The 20187-nt window shown below is 35.7% G+C and overlaps 1 protein-coding gene across 1 annotated transcript in view; it reads left to right on the top strand.

Annotated features, from left to right (window-relative positions):
- Positions 1-19790, top strand: part of NDUFS1 (NADH:ubiquinone oxidoreductase core subunit S1) — a 33881-nt gene extending 14091 nt beyond the window's left edge. The window contains exons 11-19 of the mRNA XM_069578108.1: positions 464-609; positions 961-1089; positions 4795-4924; positions 9800-9960; positions 13230-13384; positions 14908-15083; positions 15750-15884; positions 15987-16059; positions 17263-19790. Of these exons, the coding sequence (XP_069434209.1) occupies positions 464-609; positions 961-1089; positions 4795-4924; positions 9800-9960; positions 13230-13384; positions 14908-15083; positions 15750-15884; positions 15987-16059; positions 17263-17354 (1197 nt within the window). The 3' untranslated portion in view covers positions 17355-19790. The remainder of the gene's footprint in view (positions 1-463; positions 610-960; positions 1090-4794; positions 4925-9799; positions 9961-13229; positions 13385-14907; positions 15084-15749; positions 15885-15986; positions 16060-17262) is intronic.
- The last annotated feature ends 397 nt before the right edge of the window (positions 19791-20187 follow it).

Here is a 20187-nt window from a genome sequence, read left to right as displayed (position 1 = left end):
GAGAGATGGAAATTCTAAGAGAAAACAAAAGACAAATGCTAGGGATCAAAAACACTACCAGGAATGAAGAATGCATTTGATGGTCTCTTTAGTAGATGAGCCAATAACAGGCTTGCCAGAGCAAGATACATAAAGGGCTTGAAGGAATGACAGATGCTTCAGAAGATTGTATTTAACTATATAACTCCGAAGTCTTCATCTTCCAGAGCTCATTTTGAGGCCTTTTGTTCCTAATTTAAAAGAAACAACTTTATTACAAGCAGATGTTGTTATCCTTGGCCCCACATACACTTTTCTGCTTCTCACTTTCAGACTAATAATTAGTGTGAAAAGCTTTTTTGTCAGAAGTTTGTTGCTTTTATTTTACTTGAAAATGACGTTATTGTTTTATTTTCTGAATGAGTCATTGTGGTCTTTTTCTGAACGAAGATTTCTTGGTGATAGCCTTTTCATCCATTTCTAGTTGCAGAGTTGTCAAGGCAACGATGTGGCAGCAATTGCAGGTGGCTTGGTGGATGCTGAAGCCCTCATAGCTCTCAAGGATTTACTTAATAGAGTGGATTCTGACACCCTGTGCACTGAAGAGGTCTTCCCCACTGCAGGAGCTGGGTGAGAGATTTGAGGCTAGGATCTAGGTGTTTTGTTTTCTTTCTTTCTTTTTTTCTTTCTGTTCATAGGTTGTATTTAAATCAACACATCTGTGGCATCAGTGACTTATATGTGACAGCTTGGATACTCCAACATACCTACTGGTTATTTTCACATATAGACCAAAGTCAAACCAGGAGTTATTAGAAAATCTAATTATTAATAAAGTATTTGAACTTTTGATGCAGTTTAAGACTACTTCCAAAATTTTTTTGTCAGGCAGTGAGCCATGGGTTTAATGACAGAGTATTTCGTGGATTGTCAGTCTATTAATTTTAAAGTAAACTTGGATTTTATATTTTATGTTTCTAGCACAGATCTACGTTCCAATTATCTTCTTAATACTACAATCGCTGGTGTTGAGGAGGCAGATGTTGTCCTTCTGGTTGGTACAAATCCACGTTTTGAGGCACCACTATTTAATGCTAGAATTCGAAAGAGGTTAGTAATAATATTCTGGGTTTTAAAAACACTTACATGATCATTTGTTTTATATATGAAAAATGACTGTCTTAGCTGATTCCTAATAGTGGGAGTGAGAGTCCAAAAGATAGTTGAAGGGCAGTTTCTAACAGCTTCATTTCCCACTTCTTCCCTACTGCTCATTTTTTTAATCTTTTTAGTTTGAAATAACTCAACTTTGTTTACCCATGTTTGTGTAGTATTCACCCAGATTAATCGATGCTAATGTTTATATTTTTTTCTTTTCTCTCCATCTATATATTTGTGTGAACATAATCATTTGAAAGTAGGTTGTATACATGATGCCCTTTTAATCCCAAACTAAACACATTTGTGTGGGTTTCCTAAGGACAAGGACATTCTCCATTTAAGAATTTGATTCTTTATTTAATCAAGAATTTAGTATTGATATAGTAGTATTATCTATTTGTGCTTAAATTTCACTGAATTTTTTCCATAATTTTTTGCATTTTGACTTTTTTTTTTGAAGACTACAGGCCAGTTATTTTGTAAAATGCCTCTCTATCTTTTTATATCTTAGAGACTTGTAATAGCTCAACCATATAGTTGATTGTCTAAACTGGTACAATGTTGAGAGTAGAAAGGGGATTTATTATTCCAGGGTGACAGATTAAAAACCCCTACTGTCTCTGACAAACCAGAATATATGGTCACCACATTTATTAATATTTTTGGAGGAGCTGGATCCATACTTCCTTGTCAATAGACAATAAATATGAATGATATAGTTTGTTTTTTATGAACTTTTATTTAAATGACCTTAACAGATAATTAGGACTCTGCTGTGTAAATATGGCAAAATAAAAACGTCACTTATTCTAAAATTGAAGTCTTTGTTTATAGCTAGCTTAGAGTTAGCATTCTAACACAGCAAGTTAATTCATTGACTTTACTTGGTGTGTGCAGACCCTATTTTGCTATACTTTGCTTTATTGTACTTTGCAGATAGAGTCTGTTTTTTGCAAATTTAAAGTTTATGGCAGCTGTTGGTTGAGTAAGTCTTTCAGTGCTATTTTTCCAACAGCATTTTCTCACTTTGTGTCTCTGTGTCATATTTTGATAACTCTCACAATATTTCAAACTTTTTTTTATTATTACTACATTTTATTATGGTGATCTTTGATTGGTGATCTTTGCTGTTACTCTTGTAATTGTTTTGGGGCACCATAGGCCATATCCATATAATATGGTGAATTTAATCAGTAGATGTTGGTTTGTTTTGATCACTCTGCCAACTGGCCATTCCTCCATGTCTGTCCCTCTTCTTGGGTCTCCTTATTCCCTGAGACACAACAGTGTGGAGTGTAGATCAATTAATAACCTACAGTGGCTTATAAGTGTTCAAGTGAAAGGAAGTCTTGCGCATCTTACTTTAAATCAAATGCTAGAAATAATTAAACTTATTGAAGGAGGTATATTGAAAGCATAGATAGGCCAAAAAACAGACCTCTTGTGCCAAACAATCATGTCATGAATGCAGAGGAAATTTAAAGTGCTACTTCAAAGTGCTCAGTGCATGATAAGAAAGCAAAACAACCTTATTGCTAATGTGGATAAAGTTTGAGTGGTCTGGATTGAAGATCAGACCAGCTATGACATTCCCTCAAAGCCTAATCCAGAGCAAGGCCCTAACTCTCTTCATTTTTAAAGGTGAAGAAGCTACAGAAGAGAAGTTAAAACTAGCAGAGGTTGGTTCATGAGATTTAGGGCAGGAAGCTGTCTCTCCATAGCATAAAGGTACAAGGTAAAGCAGCAAATGCTAGTTTAGAAAGTCCAGCGAGTTACCCAGAGGTCTAGCTAAGATAATAAAGGTGGCTGCAGTGAACAACAGATTTTCAGTGTAGACGAAACAGCCTTTTATTGGAAAAATGTGCCACCTAGTACTTTTATAGCTAGAGAAGAGAAATCAGTGCCTGGCTTCAGAGCTTCAAAGGATAGGCTCTGTTAGGGGTTAATGCCCCTGGTGACTCTAAGTTGAAGCCAGTGCTCAACTTACCATTCTGAAAATCCTAGGGCTCTTAAGAATTTTGTTAAACCTGTTCTGCTTGTGCTTGATAAATGGAACAACAAAGCCTCGTTGATAGCACATCTGTTTGCTTATGGTTTACTGAATATTTTAAGCCCGTTGTTGAGACCTACTGCTCAGGAAAAAAGATTTAAGATACTGCTAATTGATAATTGTACCTGATCACCCCAAAACTCTGATGAAGATATACAATGAGATTAATCTTGTTTTGTGCCTGCTGACAGCATCCATTCTGCAGCTCATGGGTTAAGGAGTAATTCAATTTTCAAGTCTTATTATTTGAGAAATACTTATTCAGAAGGCTGTCAGTTCAGTTGCTCAGTCGTGTCCGACTCTTTGCGACCCCATGAATTGCAGCACGCCAGGCCTCCCTGTCCATCACCAACTCCCGGAGTTCACTCAGACTCACGTCCATCGAGTCCGTGATGCCATCCAGCCATCTCATCCTCTGTCGTCCCCTTCTCCTCCTGCCCCCAATCCCTCCCAGCATCAGAGTCTTTTCCAATGAGTCAACTCTTCGCATGAGGTAGCTTCCATATATAGGATTCTACTGATGGATTTAGGCAAAGTAAATTGAAAACCTTCTGGAAAGGATTCACTATGCTAGATACCATTAAGAACATTGAGTCTTGGGAAGAGGTCAAGATATCAGTGTTAAAAAGGAGTTTGGAAGAAGTTGATTCCAACCTTCCTGGATGACTTTGAGAGGCTTCAGTTGAAGTACCTTCAAATATGGTGGAAATAGAGAGCTAGAGTTATTATAACTGAAGTCTGAAGATGTGACTAAATTGCAGTGATCTCATGATAAAACTTTAATGGATGAGGAGTTGCTTCTTAAGGATAAGCAAAAAGAAAGTTGTTTCTTGATATAGGATCTGCTCCTGGTAGAGATTCTATAAAGAAATTGTAGAAATAACAACAGTGGATTTAGAATGTGACATACACTTAAGCTGATAAAGCGGCAGCTGGATTAGAGAGGATTGACTCCCAGTTTTGAAAGAATTTCTACTGTGAATAAAATGCCATCAGATAGCACTGCCTGCTGCAGAAGAATGGCTTATGAAAGGAAGAGTTAATTGATACAGTAAAGTCCACTGTTGTCTTATTTAAGAAATTGCCACAGCCATTCTAATCTTAAGTAAACCACCACCCTGATTATTCAGCAGCCTTCAACATTGAGGCAAGCGTCTCTACCAGCAAAAAGATTTCCACTCACTAAACATTCATATGATGGTTAGCATTTTTTAGCAATAAAGTATTTTTTTTCAGTATAAAGTATTTTTTAATTAAGATGTATATATTGCTTTTTTGACATAATACTTTTTATACACTTAATAAGCTACAGTGTAATATAAACATAACTTGTATATGCCCTGGGAAAGCAAAAACTGTGTGTGACTTGCTTTATTGAGATATTTGCTTTATTGTTGTGGTCTGCGACCAAACACAGGTATACCTGTATTTTTACAACACTTTATTTTGAAAAGTACACAATAATATCTGTTAATGTTTGGGGAAAGCTTTAATGCTTTTTAACATTTTTAAATTTAAATAGATGTAGCACTTAGCATTGATGAGACCAGTAACTGTACTGACTTAGTGATTTAGCTCTAAAAACTTCATTGTTTTTATTTCAGCTGGCTTCATAATGACTTAAAAGTGGCCCTCATAGGCAGCCCAGTGGATCTCACTTACAGATATGACCATCTGGGAGATTCTCCCAAAATTCTTCAAGACATTGCTTCGGGTAGCCATCCATTCAGCCAGGTGCTCTTAAGTTACATTTATAAGATTTTAAAGTTATATGTATATGATTTTTAAGTCTTATTTTTGTGATTTATTATTTTCGTGATAACTATGAGATTGCTGTTAAAATATATGTATAGCAGTATAGAAAATAATATATAAGAAAGTAAACATAATCAAAGATCCCACTACAAACGACTGTTGATGAAACGTCCTGTGGTCATCTCTCATTTATATAGAGAAGGATGGATGGATAGGTAAGCAAAAAATGAAATTATACTCTACATTTTTATTTCAGTTCAGTTCAATCGCTCAGTTGTGTTCAACTCTGCGACCCCATGGACTGCAGCATGCAGGCTATAAGTTATATAAGCAGGATGATGATATACAGCCTTGACGTACTCCTTTCCCAATTTGGAACCGGTCTGTTGTTCATGTCTCATTCTAACTGTAGCTTCTTGACCTGCGTACAGGTTTCTCAGGAGGCAGGTCAGGTGGTGTGGTGTTCCCATCTCTTTAAGAATTTTCCACAGTTTGTCATGATCCACACAGTCAAAGGTTTTGGCACAGTCACTAATGCAGAAGTAGATGTTTTTCTAGAACTCTCTTGCTTTTTCCGTGATCCAGTGGATGTTGGCAATTTGATCTCTGGTTCTCTGCCTTTTCTAAAACCAGCTTGAACATCTGGAAGTTCACAGTTCACATACTGTTGAAGCCTGGCTTGGAGAATTTTGAGCATTACTTTGCTAGCATGTGAGATGAATGCAGTTGTACAGTAGTTTGAGCATTCTTTGGCATTGCCTTTCTTTGGGATTGGAATGAAAACGGACCTTTTCCAGTCCTGTGGCCACTGCTGAGTTTTCCCAATTTCCTGGCATATTGAGTGCAGCACTTCCATAGCATCATCTTTCAGGATTTGAAATAGCTCAACTGGAATTCCATCACCTCCACTAGCTTTGTTCGTAGTGATGCTTTCTAAGGCCCGCTTGACTTCACATTCCAGGATATCTGGCTCTAGGTGAGTGATCACACCATCGTGGTTATTTGGGCCACTAAGATCTTTTTAATATAGTTCTATGTATTCTTGTCACGTCTTCTAAATACCTTCTGCTTCTGTTAGGTCCAAACCATTTCTGTCCTTTATTATGACCATCTTTGCATGAAATGTTCCCTTGGTATCTCTGATTTTCTTAAAGAGGTCTCTAGTCTTTCCCATTCTATTGTTTTTCTCTGTTTCTTTGCATTGATCACAGGAAGACTTTCTTATCTCTCCTTGCTATTCTCTGGGACTCGGCTCTTTTTTTTTTTTTTTAACCAGAGTTTAATTTTACTTGAAGTTATCAAAAAAGAAAATGATGTGAAGCTGAAAGAATTAAATTTTAAACTTCAGTGAAGTCTTTCTTTACAGCAAGAGTTCTTATTCCTTAAAGAAATTTCACTGGTCTTTTTATATGACCTTTTCATGACTAAATTCCTTATTTAATTTTTTTTTTTATCTGCCACCTGAAGTTTAGAGCTTTTAGGCTTCTTATTTGTTTGTTTTGTTTTTTTTTTTTTCAAGAGATGTAGGTATACCATTTCTTAAGTTCTTTCTTGCTTGAAAATGTTTATTTTATTCCTGATGAGAGCCTTGGCAGAATGTAAAGATCTTGGGTTATACTTCTGTTTTTCCCTCTGAACTTTATAGATATGGGCCCTCCTCCCCCTTTAAACTAGTGTATTTATTTGGCTGTGCCGGGCCTTAGTTGCAGCATGCAGGATCTTTTACTGTGGCATGTGGGATCTAGTTCCCCCTGCATTGGGACGACAGAGTCTTAGCTGCTGGACCACCAGGGATGTCTAGACACTGCCTTTTGTTATTGTGGAGAATCCTGATTTGAGGTATTATTTTGTTTCAACCCTGTCTTATTGTTGTTGTCTAGATACATTTTTGTTGCTATTTCATACTTGATTTTTTATCTTTGAAATTTAGTGACTTCACTAGAATATATTTTAATGATGGCGGTTCCGTACCCTTTTTTTCTTTTTTTTTTTTAATGGGATATGCTGCCTCCTTCAGTTTGAATATTCAAGGTCCTCTTTATTTTAGGAGTTGCATGTGTGCTTGTATGTGGTGTGCAGGCTAGTGATTATTTTAAAAAAATATGAAAAAGTTTTCTGTTTCTCAAGTAACAGCAATTCTGAAGGTAGGCAGTTTGATCTATTGTGCAGCTGTCCACGGATCTAATCAAGGCAGGAGCCTGCCTTCCTGCTTGCTGTCCTCAGTGTACTAGTTCACTCACACGTGTTCGTGTGTGAGCCTCTCCTCATGATGTCAAGATGCTTGCTTCACTTACACCTCCAGGTGTAGGCACGAAGAAGTCAAGTGTGAGGGGACAAAGCAGCCAAACCCAACTCCTTTGTTGTCAGTTTTGAATAACATCTTTATTATTACTAGCATCAAAAATATTTTTAAAAAATTTTATTGAGAAGAAGCCCTCTCTTCTCTATAGTTCCCTTCCCCATTCCCCAGAAGGTGATGAGTGTTCTTCAGGAAAGTTTTCTTTTATAATAGATTTAGATGTATTTTTCATTAGTTACTTCTGTTCTGTTTGTTAAGAACTCTTAATGCAGATATTGAATCCCTTTTTCTATCTTTTCTGTCACTTATTTCTTTATTCCTCTGTTCTTTTTCAATTTGTTTTATATAATTTCCTATATACTTCTTGCTCCTGTATTTACAAGTCATGTTAAATTTTGTTTTTTGTTATTTCTGGAATGATGTTCATCTCTGCTTTGTTTATCTTTTAGTTCTTGAACTTTCTGATGAAAATCCTCTGTGATACTGTCTATCATGTAACTTCTCTGAGCTCTTTTTAAAAATATTTCATTTTCTTTGAGGCTGTTGAAAACTGTTTCTCATTTTTTTAAGGCTATTGAAAACTCTTCACATTTCCTTGGGAAACTCCTCTTAAGATGAATGTCCTCTTCTTTGTAGTATGTAGAAATGACTCTCATGCTGACTCATTGACTGGGACCAGCCCTTTATCAAAGAATGGATGGGCAGAAGAGTGAACTGTAGCAGTCTGCAGCTTTACTCCTAATTTCTCCGCCCTGCACCATATCTGTAGTTTCTTTTGCACTTGGGATGCATTCCTTCTCAGTTTCTAATATTCAGGTAGTTACTGTGGTTTAAAACAAAGCCCTTAAAATATTCTGCATTGTGATCTATGTCCGTTGCTTTCCCTACCTTTTCCTCCCTGTCTGGAACATAGCAAGTAGATGGAAGACGGTAGACATGGTACTTCAGCTTGATTTCTCTTGTTAAACGTTGCATCATCTGAACCTCTGTGCATATATTCTCCATTTTTTTCTGGGACCTATCCATAGTCATTCTGACTAAAGGATGTTTGGTTCAGGCTTTTATTCCCAGTTCAGTTCAGTTCAGTCGCTCAGTTGTGTCCGACTCTTTGCGACCCTATGAATCGCAGCACGCCAGGCCTCCCTGTCCATCACCAAGCCCTGGAGTTCACTCAGACTCATGTCCATCGAGTCAGTGATGCCATCCAGCCATCTCATCCTCTGTTGTCCCCTTCTCCTCCTGCCCCCAATCCCTCCCAGCATCAGAGTCTTTTCCAGTGAGTCAACACTTCACATGAGGTGGCCAAAGTACTGGAGTTTCACCTTTAGCATCATTCCCTCCAAAGAAATCCCAAGGCTGATCTCCTTCAAAATGGACTGGTTGGATCTCCTTGCAGTCCAAGGGACTCTCAAGAGTCTTCTTCAGCACCACAGTTCAAAAGCATCAATTCTTCGGCTCTCAGCTTTCTTCACAGTCCAACTCTATCATCCATACATGACTACTGGAAAAACCATAGCCTTGACTAGATGGACCTTAGTCGGCAAAGTAATGTCTCTGCTTTTGAATACGCTATCTAGGTTGGTCATAACTTTTCTTCCAAGGAGTAAGCGTCTTTTAATTTCATGGCTGCAGTCACCATCTGCAGTGATTTTGGAGCCCAAGAAAATAAAGTCTGACTCTGTTTCCACTGTTTCCCCATCTGTTTCCCACGAAATGATGGGGCCAGATGCCATGATCTTAGTTTTCTGAATGTTGAGCTTTAAGCCAACTTTTTCACTCTCCTCTTTCACTTTCATCAAGTGGCTTTTTAAGTTCCTCTTCACTTTCTGCCATAAGGGTGGTGTCATCTGCATGTCTGAGGTTATTGATATTTCTCCTGGCAATCTTGCTTCCTGCTTGTGCTTCTTCCAGCCCAGAGTTTCTCATGATGTACTCTGCATAGAAGTTAAATAAGCAGGATGACAATATATAGCCTTGACGTACTCCTTTTCCTATTTGGAACCAGTCTGTTGTTCCATGTCCAGTTCTAACTGTTGCTTCCTGACCTGCTTATAGGTTTCTCAAGAGGCAGGTCAGGTGGTCTGGTATTCCCATCTCTTGAAGAATTTTCCACAATTTATTGTGATCCATACAGTCAAAGGCTTTGGCATAGTCAATAAAGCAGAAATAGATGTTTTTCTGGAACTCTCTTGCTTTTTCGATGATGCAGCAGATGTTGGCAATTTGCTCTCTGGTTCCTCTGCCTTTTCTAAAACCAGCTTGAACATCAGGAAGTTCATGGTTCACGTATTGCTGAAGCCTGCCTTGGAGAAAGTTTTATTCCCAGTGCTTCCTTATTGAAACTATTTTATCTAATACTTATTTAGCTATTTCACAGTAGCATTGGTAAGAGGTTTATGAGTAAATATGGTTTTTATGTATATCCATATGTTGGCTAGCAAATCATGATGTTCATCTTAGAACTAAAGCTTAGGACAGCATATTATAGATACAAATTTGGTTAGATTTAGTTAGTTCTAAATTTTTTTTTAATTCAAAGTTCTTTTTAAAAATAGGTCCTACAGGAAGCTAAAAAACCAATGGTGGTTTTAGGCAGTTCTGCACTCCAGAGAAATGATGGTGCAGCAATTCTTGCAGCTGTTTCCAATATTGCTCAAAAGATTCGGACAAGTAGTGGTGTTACTGGTGATTGGAAAGTTATGAATATCCTTCATAGGTAAGTTGAATAGTTGTTTTGTAATCTGTAATTGTGTGTATATGTGTTTCTGTACACTGTCACATTTATTTTTAAAGCAAATTAATATTTAGTGACATCTCAGTAGCAGATGTGAAATAGCAACTTTTATTTTGTGTGAGAAGAACCCAAGATAAATAATATTTAAAATATCCAAATTGTGGTAAGTGCTAGAAAAAAATCTTGAAAATTTGTATCATGTTAATATACTGGGTTCAAAAATTGAAATATGAATTTCCTCCTGTGATTATAAATTCTTTATAAAGTAGAATTGTTCTGAAAGTAGAACTGTTACAGTGAACAGGATGAACATTTTTGAGGTTTTTAATGCATATTTCCAACTTATTTTAGGAAGATTGTACCAATTTTGCATTAGTGAACGAGTTTCCCATTTTACACAATTCTTTCTACCTTAAGTGTTACTTTTTGAATCTTCAGATTTGTTTAAAGATTGAGGGTAAACACTCAGTGGGCTTCCCCAGTTGCTCAGTAGTAAAGAATCTGCCTGCAATGCAGGAGATGCAAACAGGAGGTGCAGGTTCGATCCCTGGGTTGGGAAGACCCCCCCAGAGAAAGGAAATGGCATTGCACTCCAGTATTTTTGCCTGGAGAATCTATGGGGTCACAAAGAGTTGCACATGACTGGGCAACTAAACAACAGTAAAATAAACACTCCATGATAAGCAAATTTTTTTATTTTAAAAGTATTCAAATGCATGCTTAACATTCATTTCAGTGTTACATTTCCCCTCTTAATAGATTAATTTGGCATCGTAGGTCATCATGTAAACATTTTTTTAAGACTTCTGTTTTTTAAATAGTTTATTTGCATTGATCACCTTCAGATCCTTTCTAGCCACAATTTTTAGAATTCAATTCACTTTTGAACATATGTCTTGATTAATATTTTTTGTTTCTGTTTTTGTCTGAAAAACAATAACATAATGACTTTTTAAGAAAAATTTCTGCGTGTCTAACAATGTCTTTATGGTTCCTTTTCACTGAGGACCACTTGGCTAAATACATAAATCACAGATTTTTTTCCTTTAATACTCAGTATTTTCTTCACCCTTTCACATTTTAGAGGGGATCTCATCTCATCTGTTTTTTGTGTGGGTTTTTGTCTCTGATAACCTGGTTTTATGTATGTATGTGTTCTTGTCTGCCTGCCCACTGTTTGGATTCCTGGCGGTCCAGTGGTTAAGACTCCATGCTTCCAGTGCAGGGAACAGAGGTTCAATCCTGTGTCAGGAAATCTGATCCCATATGCTCCACAGTACAGCCTGGCCAGAAAAAAAAAAATTATACTGGGATATAACTAAGTGACATTTGTTTGACATCACCTTTGCCTGGGAGTATCATAGAACTCTCCATTTTCAAATTGAAAGTTTTTGTTTTTTCATGTAAGTTCAGAAAAAGCCAGTTTGTCTACTTTTACATTGTTGTTTGCTCTCATGCAGAAGCTTCTATTTATTATGCACTGGTTGGCCCTTCAGACTTTGTCTCTTCTCGCTCATAATTTTTCTCACTTTTTTCCTGTGTTTAGGGAGAATTTATCTTCTGTCATTTGTGAGCTTTGATTATGGAGAGCACTAATGCCATTGTAATTTTTTATTGACTAGACTTGTTTTTTTATTTCATTTCATTCTTACATAAGATTTCATTTTCATGAGAACAGCTTGTTTCAGTGCAGTTTGTTAAGACATACCTTCTAATTAATGCTTGTTGAGAACATGAAGAGTATTTATAAACCTTTTTAAAATTTCTTACAGTAAGTTTATTTCATAGTAAAGCATAATTTCTCATTCTTGAAGAATCTTTTAATCAGCCTATAGTTTCTTTCTTTTACTCATCATTCTCTCAGAGGCAAACTTACGTTACCCACTTTGTTTTCCAAGATGAGGTGGGCTCTGTCATGAGTTAGTATGAGTCTCTGCTCAGATCTTTGTGAGACATCAAGGCTCAGAGTGACAGATGTTTTTTAAAAAAAATACTGTATAGGTGGAGAGACAAGAGGAGCTAAGTTTTGAAATTGAATTTAGGAAGTCTGAGTTTTCTGACTTGTTCATTTTTAAGATAGAGTTGGTTTTTCAGGGTCCTTTGCATTCCATTGGACTTCCTTTGTGGTTCAGCTGGTAAAGAATCTGTTTGCAATGCGGGAGACCTGGCTTTGATCCCTGAGTTGGGAAGATCCCCTGGAGAAGGGAAAGGCTACCCACTCCAGTATCCTAGTCTGGAGAATTCCATGAAATGTATAGTCCATGGGGTTGCAAAGAGTTGGACATGACTGAGTGACTTTTACTTCACTTTCACTTTGCATTCCATGTGACTTTTAGGATCAGCTTGTCAGTTTCTGCAGAGGACTCAGCTGTCAGTTTTGATAGGGATTGCATTAAATCTATAAATCAGTTTGGGGAGTAATGCCATCTTCACAACATTAAGTCTTCCAATCCATGAACATAGGATGTCTTTCCATTTGTTATGGTCTTGTTTTGTAATTTTCATCATATAAATCTTAACGCTTCTTTTGTTAAATATTCTCAAAGTATTCTTTTGATGTCCTGTTAGAGAGTTTTACAGAGCAAGCTGCATCTAGTGGGAGTTTGTTTGATCTGCCCTCCTCCCTTAACAGGTAAAGATTAGCTAGCTTTATTCATAGTAGCTTCTCAAAATGGCTACTGTTTCTATAAAGAAAATTGATAATACCTAACTAGAGCAAAAACTCCCAAGTGTTCAAAGTATAGTTACTTGAAACCTCTTTAAAAGATTTTTATCTGCTTGTGTAACAATATATATTCATTGAAAAACTTCCATAAGGACCTACACCAGTGTACTAATTATAGTTTTCTCTGAATTACAGTTTTATGAGTGGTGTCTAATTTTTCCTTTTAGGTTTTCAAAGTCTTCTAATTTTTCTCTAATGACTGTCTTTGACTCATCAAATCTTGCTATATTGAATAAAAATCAACTTAAGACAATTGCGGTTGGCATAGTTTCCCGAATTATTCCATTAAGTATCATGTCATGAAGAAAGTGTCCTCAACATCTTATTTCTTTGTTTGGCATTCTTAAAACAGTGAAAGACTGCTTTTTCTGATTTTGACATTTATTTCACATGGGTTAAAAAAAAATGAGGGAAGATCTTTGACAGCATCGAACAGAAAAAAAAGACTTGGTATTATTCAAGAATCACATTCAATTTTTTATAATGAAAACAGCAAGTATGCTGAAATCCCATAATTGCTTTACAGGATTGCAAGCCAAGTAGCTGCTTTGGATCTTGGCTATAAGCCTGGGGTGGAAGCAATTCGGAAGAATCCTCCTAAAATGCTGTTTCTCCTGGGAGCAGATGGAGGTTGTGTCACTCGACAGGATTTGCCAAAGGATTGTTTCATTGTTTATCAAGGTTAGTAGCATCTGTGACATTAGAAACAGAAGAGAATAGTACATTTTGTATATTAGAAACTGCATGGCAGTGTATTTAGTGTAGTAATATTTTCCATTTGAGAATTTCCCTATACGCTCACCAGTTTCAAAACAATATGTATTTTTATAGATTTTTTATTTTTTTAAATAGGCTTTATTAGTTATATAGTTGCTATTGCTATTAAGAATCATCACCTTACATTATTTAATTACAAAGAATTGGAAGAAACCTAATGCCCCCAGTAACAGTAATTTAGATTATGAAATATTATATAGCATTAAATTCAGTTTTTCAAATAATATTTAGTGTGATTCCATATTAAAAGGCTAGCACTTTTATAGAAACTGTAAAAATTAAAAAATCATGAGTCCTTTGTTAAATTTTGCACTTTGTGCATGCATGCTCATTCCTGTCCGACTCTTTGCAACCCAGGCTCCTCTGTAGCCCACCAGGCTCCTCTGTTCATGGAGATTCTCCAGACAAGAGTACTGTAGTGGGTTGCCATGCCCTCCTCCAGGGGATCTTCCCAACCCCGGGATCAAGCCCAGGTCTCCTGCATTGCAGGTGGATTGTTTACCGCCTAAACCACCAGAGAAGCCCAAGAATACTGGAGTGGGTAGTCTATCCCTTCTGCAGAGGATCTTTCCAACCCAGGAATCGAACTGGGCTGTCCTGCACTGCAGGTGGATTCTTTACCAGCTGAGCTACCAGAGAAACCTTGTTTTATACAGAAACAACACTAATTTATAATAGGCTTTTTATTGCCATGCCACATAAAAGCATTATGTAATATTTTGTTTGATAAACCAAAATGCATAAACTAAAATCCTGTCCTAGTTCTATCCAGGGATAATCATTGATGATGTTTTAGATATGTATGCTTCATACATATTTTTATACGTATACAAAAGTACGTAAATGAGATCAAAGTTTATGTATTGTTCTATAGCTTCCTTTCACTTAACCAAAGTTCCTCTTTTCTTCCAACACTTTAGTTAATGAGTGACAGTCTTTAGCATACTGCTTTCTGTAATCTTCTCTTCATGCTCTTTTTAGTAGTATTCCTGTCATGCCCCTGTCACACACTTCTTGTTCCTGCACCATTTCAGTTTACTTTACCAAATCTCACTAGCAGACATCTGAGCATCTCCACTTTGTAACCATCAAGTGAGATAATATACCTAGTTGCCCATTAGATGTATCTGTGTGGTATTATGTATTTGTGTATTTGCAAAAATTGATCTGGTAAGATACATACCAAAGGCTTTAACAGTACCTTTTTTTGGAGAAGGGAGTTTAACTGTGGACCCACTGGGCTTTAATTTTTATTCCATATACTCAATATGGTATTGTTTTAATTTTTAACAATAAATTTTTAAACACTTCATAAAATGGAATTTTAACACTTATAAAAATGAAATTTTAAAAGGATATCTACTGTGTTTAATATGTAATCAGTTTTGTGCTAAAATGTGGTTTGCCATTTTCTATCTTTTTCACAGGACATCATGGCGACGTGGGAGCTCCTATAGCTGATGTTATTCTCCCTGGCGCTGCTTACACAGAGAAGTCTGCTACTTATGTCAATACCGAGGGCCGAGCTCAGCAGACAAAAGTAGCAGTGATGCCTCCCGGCTTGGCAAGAGAAGACTGGAAAATTATAAGAGCCCTTTCTGAGGTATTTGTCCTTAGTGATGCTGCTAGTAGGATGTTTGACATGTTAGCTTGTCAGAATGATTTCCATAGTCAAGAGGGATGCTGGTCTGAAATGCAGAGATGATTTAAACAGTCTGGGGGGGAAACATGAGAAACCCCAAACAGGGGCTTGGGGAATTCCCTGGTGGTCCAGTGGTTAGGACTCTGGGTTTCCACTGCCAAAGGCACTGGTTTAATCCCTGGTCAGAGAACAGATCCCACAAGCTGTGTGACTTGGCGAAAAAGAAAATGGGAATTTGAAACTGGTGTTTTTTATTTTTGACTTGTCTTTTGCCTAAAAAGACTCAACTCTTATTATAAAAAGAAGCATCATGTGAGATTTAAAGTAATAATATAGTTTTCTATAAACCTTGTATATGAGCAATGATAAGTTAGCTGAAATATTCAGATTTAGCAAAGCATTTATTTCATAATCATTGTTTTCTAAAAATAAATTACTAATGTATTGACAGCTACTTATGAATTAGAAGAATATTCTAATATTCCCCACTTAGCCACTTACTTAATATACATGCAAATGGACACCAGTATATTTTTCATACTAGTACTGCCTTATTTTACCATAGTTGCAATGATGTATTATTTGAAATTTATAAGTATTAATGCTTTGGAACCTGTTACATTATAGATTGCAGGTATGACTCTTCCATATGATACTCTGGATCAAGTGAGAAACAGACTGGAAGAAGTCTCTCCTAATCTTGTTCGATATGATGATGTTGAAGGAGCTAATTATTTCCAGCAAGCAAGTGAGCTTTCCAAGGTAAAAACTTGTCTCTTTTGCAGTTTTCATAATAATGTATCCTCTGGTGTAGCAGTACTAGTTTTCAATACTATTACTGATCTCTTATTCCTGTTTTTGCAGCTAGTGAACCAGCAGCTTCTTGCTGATCCACTTGTTCCACCTCAGCTAACAATAAAAGACTTCTACATGACAGGTATGCAGTTGTTAGCATGACTGCCGTGAATGGAAGGTGGGAAGGAATATCATCACCTAATTTAGTGTTATGATGATTCTCACCTGCTAGTGGTAGTATTTGATATGTCTACTCTCACAAGATTTTTCAAATATCGAACTAATATAACTATATATTCTGATTTTACTCTAATTTCTTTTCTTTCTGAAATGTAAGTAGAGTTTGAAAATCCAGTAAGAATTAGCAGATTTTAAATATAAACTTTTACTATTATATGTAGAATTACTATACAGCAATATGGGGATAATTTTCTGAGTGACAAAAAACTGAAGGTTTTTTCTGAGAATTACAGTAGAAGAATCAAAACACTAAAATGTGAACCATGTTAAATGGTGCTTCTGATATAAATTGTTAAGAATATTCTTAAGGAATGCAGACTAACCTACAGATTTTATAATACATGCTAGAACATGTAGGTCTCTAGGTTATGAGGTAGTGGATAGACATTTTAAAACAATTTTCTGTCTAAAAGCAGATAGATATTTTTAAGTTTTTGGTACAGTTTGTATCCAAGATTATTTTAATAGGATTTTTAGTTATATTGTAAAAGTTATGTTCATTGTAGAATACTTACCTAAGGCCACCATAACAACAGAAAAACACTACCATCCCAGAAATAACTATATTTATGTTTAACATTTTGGCCAATCAACCAGAGATATACACATGTATTTATTTAAATATAAATGAGATTATTCATTTACTCTGGGAGGGAGGGTTTGTACGGCTTTATCAAAATATAATTCAAAAAAAAAAAAAATATAATTCACATACCATAAAATTCACCCATAAAGTGTATGATTTATGGATTTTAGTGCACTGTTCTGTAACCTTTTTTTCAATAACAGTATATATGCATATTCTTTTTTTGTTGTTAATTCAACACTTTTCTATAATATTCTTAATGATTGCATACTGGCCCTTTGTATGGCTATATATAATTATTTAATCATTCCTATGAGTACTTATTAAAACCATTTAGCTGTTATGGGGCTTATATTCTGAATTTATAAGTTGATTTTTACAATATTTACATGTTGTTACATAGACTTTTATAGTCCTTTTGTTGTTTGTTGTTCCTGAATATGCGCAATAGGAAAGTTTTACTATGTGCCTCTGTTGAAGTTATATTATCAAAATGCACATTTTCTTGATATCTTTCAGATTCAATTAGCAGAGCCTCACAGACAATGGCTAAATGTGTCAAAGCTGTTACAGAGGGTGCCCATGCAGTAGAGGAACCATCCATATGCTGAAACATCTACTAAGGCCCAGCTAGTTAATGGACAGTTATGTTGGCACAATCTCTTGAAGGTGTATCTCTTTAAAAAATAATCTTGATGTAATATTTAAGGTTGTACCATGCTTTATTTGAAAATTATATTGCAATTATCAGAGAACTTTGAGGTTTCAAAACAACTAATGTGTTGAATGTAAATGTTAAATAGTTTAATAAACATTATATAGAGGACTTTTCATGTAAAAGCACTGATAATCTTTGTGACATAAGAAAGTCCTTAAAATATGAATTTTTTTATCTTCATTGATCATTTATGCTTGTAAAGTGGATAAAATAAGAATAGCTTCCATTGCTCCTGTTCTAGTGCTAAAGAAAAGATTTAAGTATTCTGTCAAACTGGGTAAATAGAAAAAATACATATAATATAATCATATATCAGGTATGTATCTTGAACAACTAATAATAATAGCTTAATGATTATTCAGGATTTTCTATATACTAAGCACTCTGGTTTTACCTGCATCATCTTGTTTTGTCCTTGTTACATCCGTGTGAGACAGTATTATCTCATATTACAGGTGAAGAAACTGAAGCCCAGAGATACTGGATAGTTTGCCTGAGTCCACAGCAAAAAAAAAGTCATAGAATCAAACCTGGTTCTCTGACTTCAAATTCAAAGCCCACTGTCCTTAAGTGTTGGACATAATTTCCTCTCATTAATACAAATTCCATAGGTTGTCACCTCTAAGAATTAGTATTGAGAAGCTCAATGGATAACACATTTTTCTGTTCTTTCTTACATCTGTTTATACAATATAATGTCATGGTGATTTATGTGATTTTTTCCTTTGTATAATAGATTGCACGCACATCCCTTGGAATGAGTGGGGTCTCAAGAAATATGATTTAGGTTCTCATTGATGTTCCATATTTATTATATTAACACCATCTGTAGTATTTAAGTCAGCTAAATAACTCCAGTAATAAAAGACAAAACTAACCGCTTTCATAATTTTCAATTGTCCAAAAAAAGGTAAAAAACTTACAATTAATCTAGGAGATGATCTAATGCTGTATTAACTTTTTTTGAAATCTTATGTTCAGAATCATTTGTTTTATAATCTTTATTCCTTTTTGCTTTCACTAGAGATTTATTAGCCCAACTATAGGTTGCAATTTTACTGATATGAGAAGAGGTAAAATTTTTAGAATATAGTTTGTCATCTTCAAAAATTGCTCAGAATTTGTCACCCGTAACAGCTTTTTCAGAATTATTTTATTCATTTCAGTCATAAAGTTGTGTACTTTGTTTTAAATTCTCAGTTGCCTGAAATATAACTTCTTCCTAAAAGACTTTGAATTTAATACAAACTCCTTATCTCTCTCTACCTTTTTTACTCCTTAGCCTGTTGCTGACCTCACAGGGGCAAACACTTTCGGTTTTTTATTTTACACAGTACTCTTCAGTGAATGAGTGTAGACTTCATAGGATTCTTGGTGAGGGAATGTTGCATTCAGATGGAGAAATGGTGATATGACTAAGATGGTCCAGGATCCTAGGGCTGCCTTCTAGGCAGCATGTGTTGAACTTGTAGTTTCATAAAGAATATCTTGTCTGGGCTAAGTAGTACTCATTAAAGTTGTTGGTTTTGCATAAAGTAAATATGAAACTCTGTCCCATGTGCACCTATCAGTCACTTAATACAAAATATTAAGGTTGAAAAGTGAAAGTGTTAGTCACTCAGTTGTGTCTGTCTCTTTGCTACCCCATGGACTGTATAGCCCACCAGGCTCCTTTGTCCATGGAATTCTCCAAGCAAGAATACTGGAGTGGGTAGCATTTCCTTCTCCGTTCTGTCACATTGCAAGCAAATTCTTTACCATCTGAGCCACCAGGGAAGAGCCCATATCAAGGTTATCATGAGCATAAACATTGAAGATGGTTGTAAGACTTTCTGAAGAATGGATCCAGATAGAAGAAAAATACATATAGATAAGAAGAATAACACTGTTGATGGAATTTTGATTGTAAGCAATGAGGGAGTTAACAATGAAAAAACTGCAAAGAATCAAGGCCGAGTCCTTTTAGGTGAAGATGGCAATCTGGAAAGATCCTGGAATAGTACCATTTAGAGAGGACCACTAATGTGTGTCACCAGAGCTTTAAGTACATTATGTCTAGTTAAAGCCATGCTAATGATCGGTATTAAGACCCAAGAAATATCAAATAACTTGCCCATTTTTACCCAGTTAAAGACTAAAGGCAAGAATGTTTAACTAGAGATATTTTTACTGTTCCATTTTGCCTCAAAAAATGTTGTGGGCAATTAATAGATACACAGGAAAAATCTTAAAAGCCTTAACTCCATACAGAATGCCCCTCAAATTTATTGTGAATTGTATTATAATGAATACATTAATAAAAGCATTAGTAATACTCAGTATGCAATAATTTACTATTGTTTGTTGCTGAGTTTTTTAAACACCATTTCTTGCCAGGTCAGACAGATCTTGTTCAACTTTGGAAATGTTACTTAGAAAAATGGAAGATTGTTTCATCATCTGTAAAATGATAAAAATTCTAATGATTGTACCTACTTTGAACTTCACGGTGTTGTAATGAGGATTAAGTTAGAAAGTCTAAAACTTTCTTAGGCTATTTCTTGACATATAGTAAATGTTCAGTGTGGTTAATAACTGAGAACCATCATTATAGGGAAAGGGTGTGTTCAAAATTTTGCTGAGTTTCAGGAAGTTGCAGCTAACCATCCATGGGAGTCCTTAAAGTCCCCATTCTAAGTGAACCAAGAGAAAAACTCAATTCTGTCAAGTGTGAGGGAAAGCCAAGC

The sequence above is a fragment of the Ovis canadensis genome, chromosome 2 (genome assembly GCF_042477335.2).
Source record: "Ovis canadensis isolate MfBH-ARS-UI-01 breed Bighorn chromosome 2, ARS-UI_OviCan_v2, whole genome shotgun sequence".
In the NCBI taxonomy this organism is placed as follows: domain Eukaryota; kingdom Metazoa; phylum Chordata; class Mammalia; order Artiodactyla; family Bovidae; genus Ovis; species Ovis canadensis.
The sequence above is the reverse complement of the archived record's forward strand: the minus strand, read 5'-3'. Positions and strand labels throughout refer to the sequence as shown.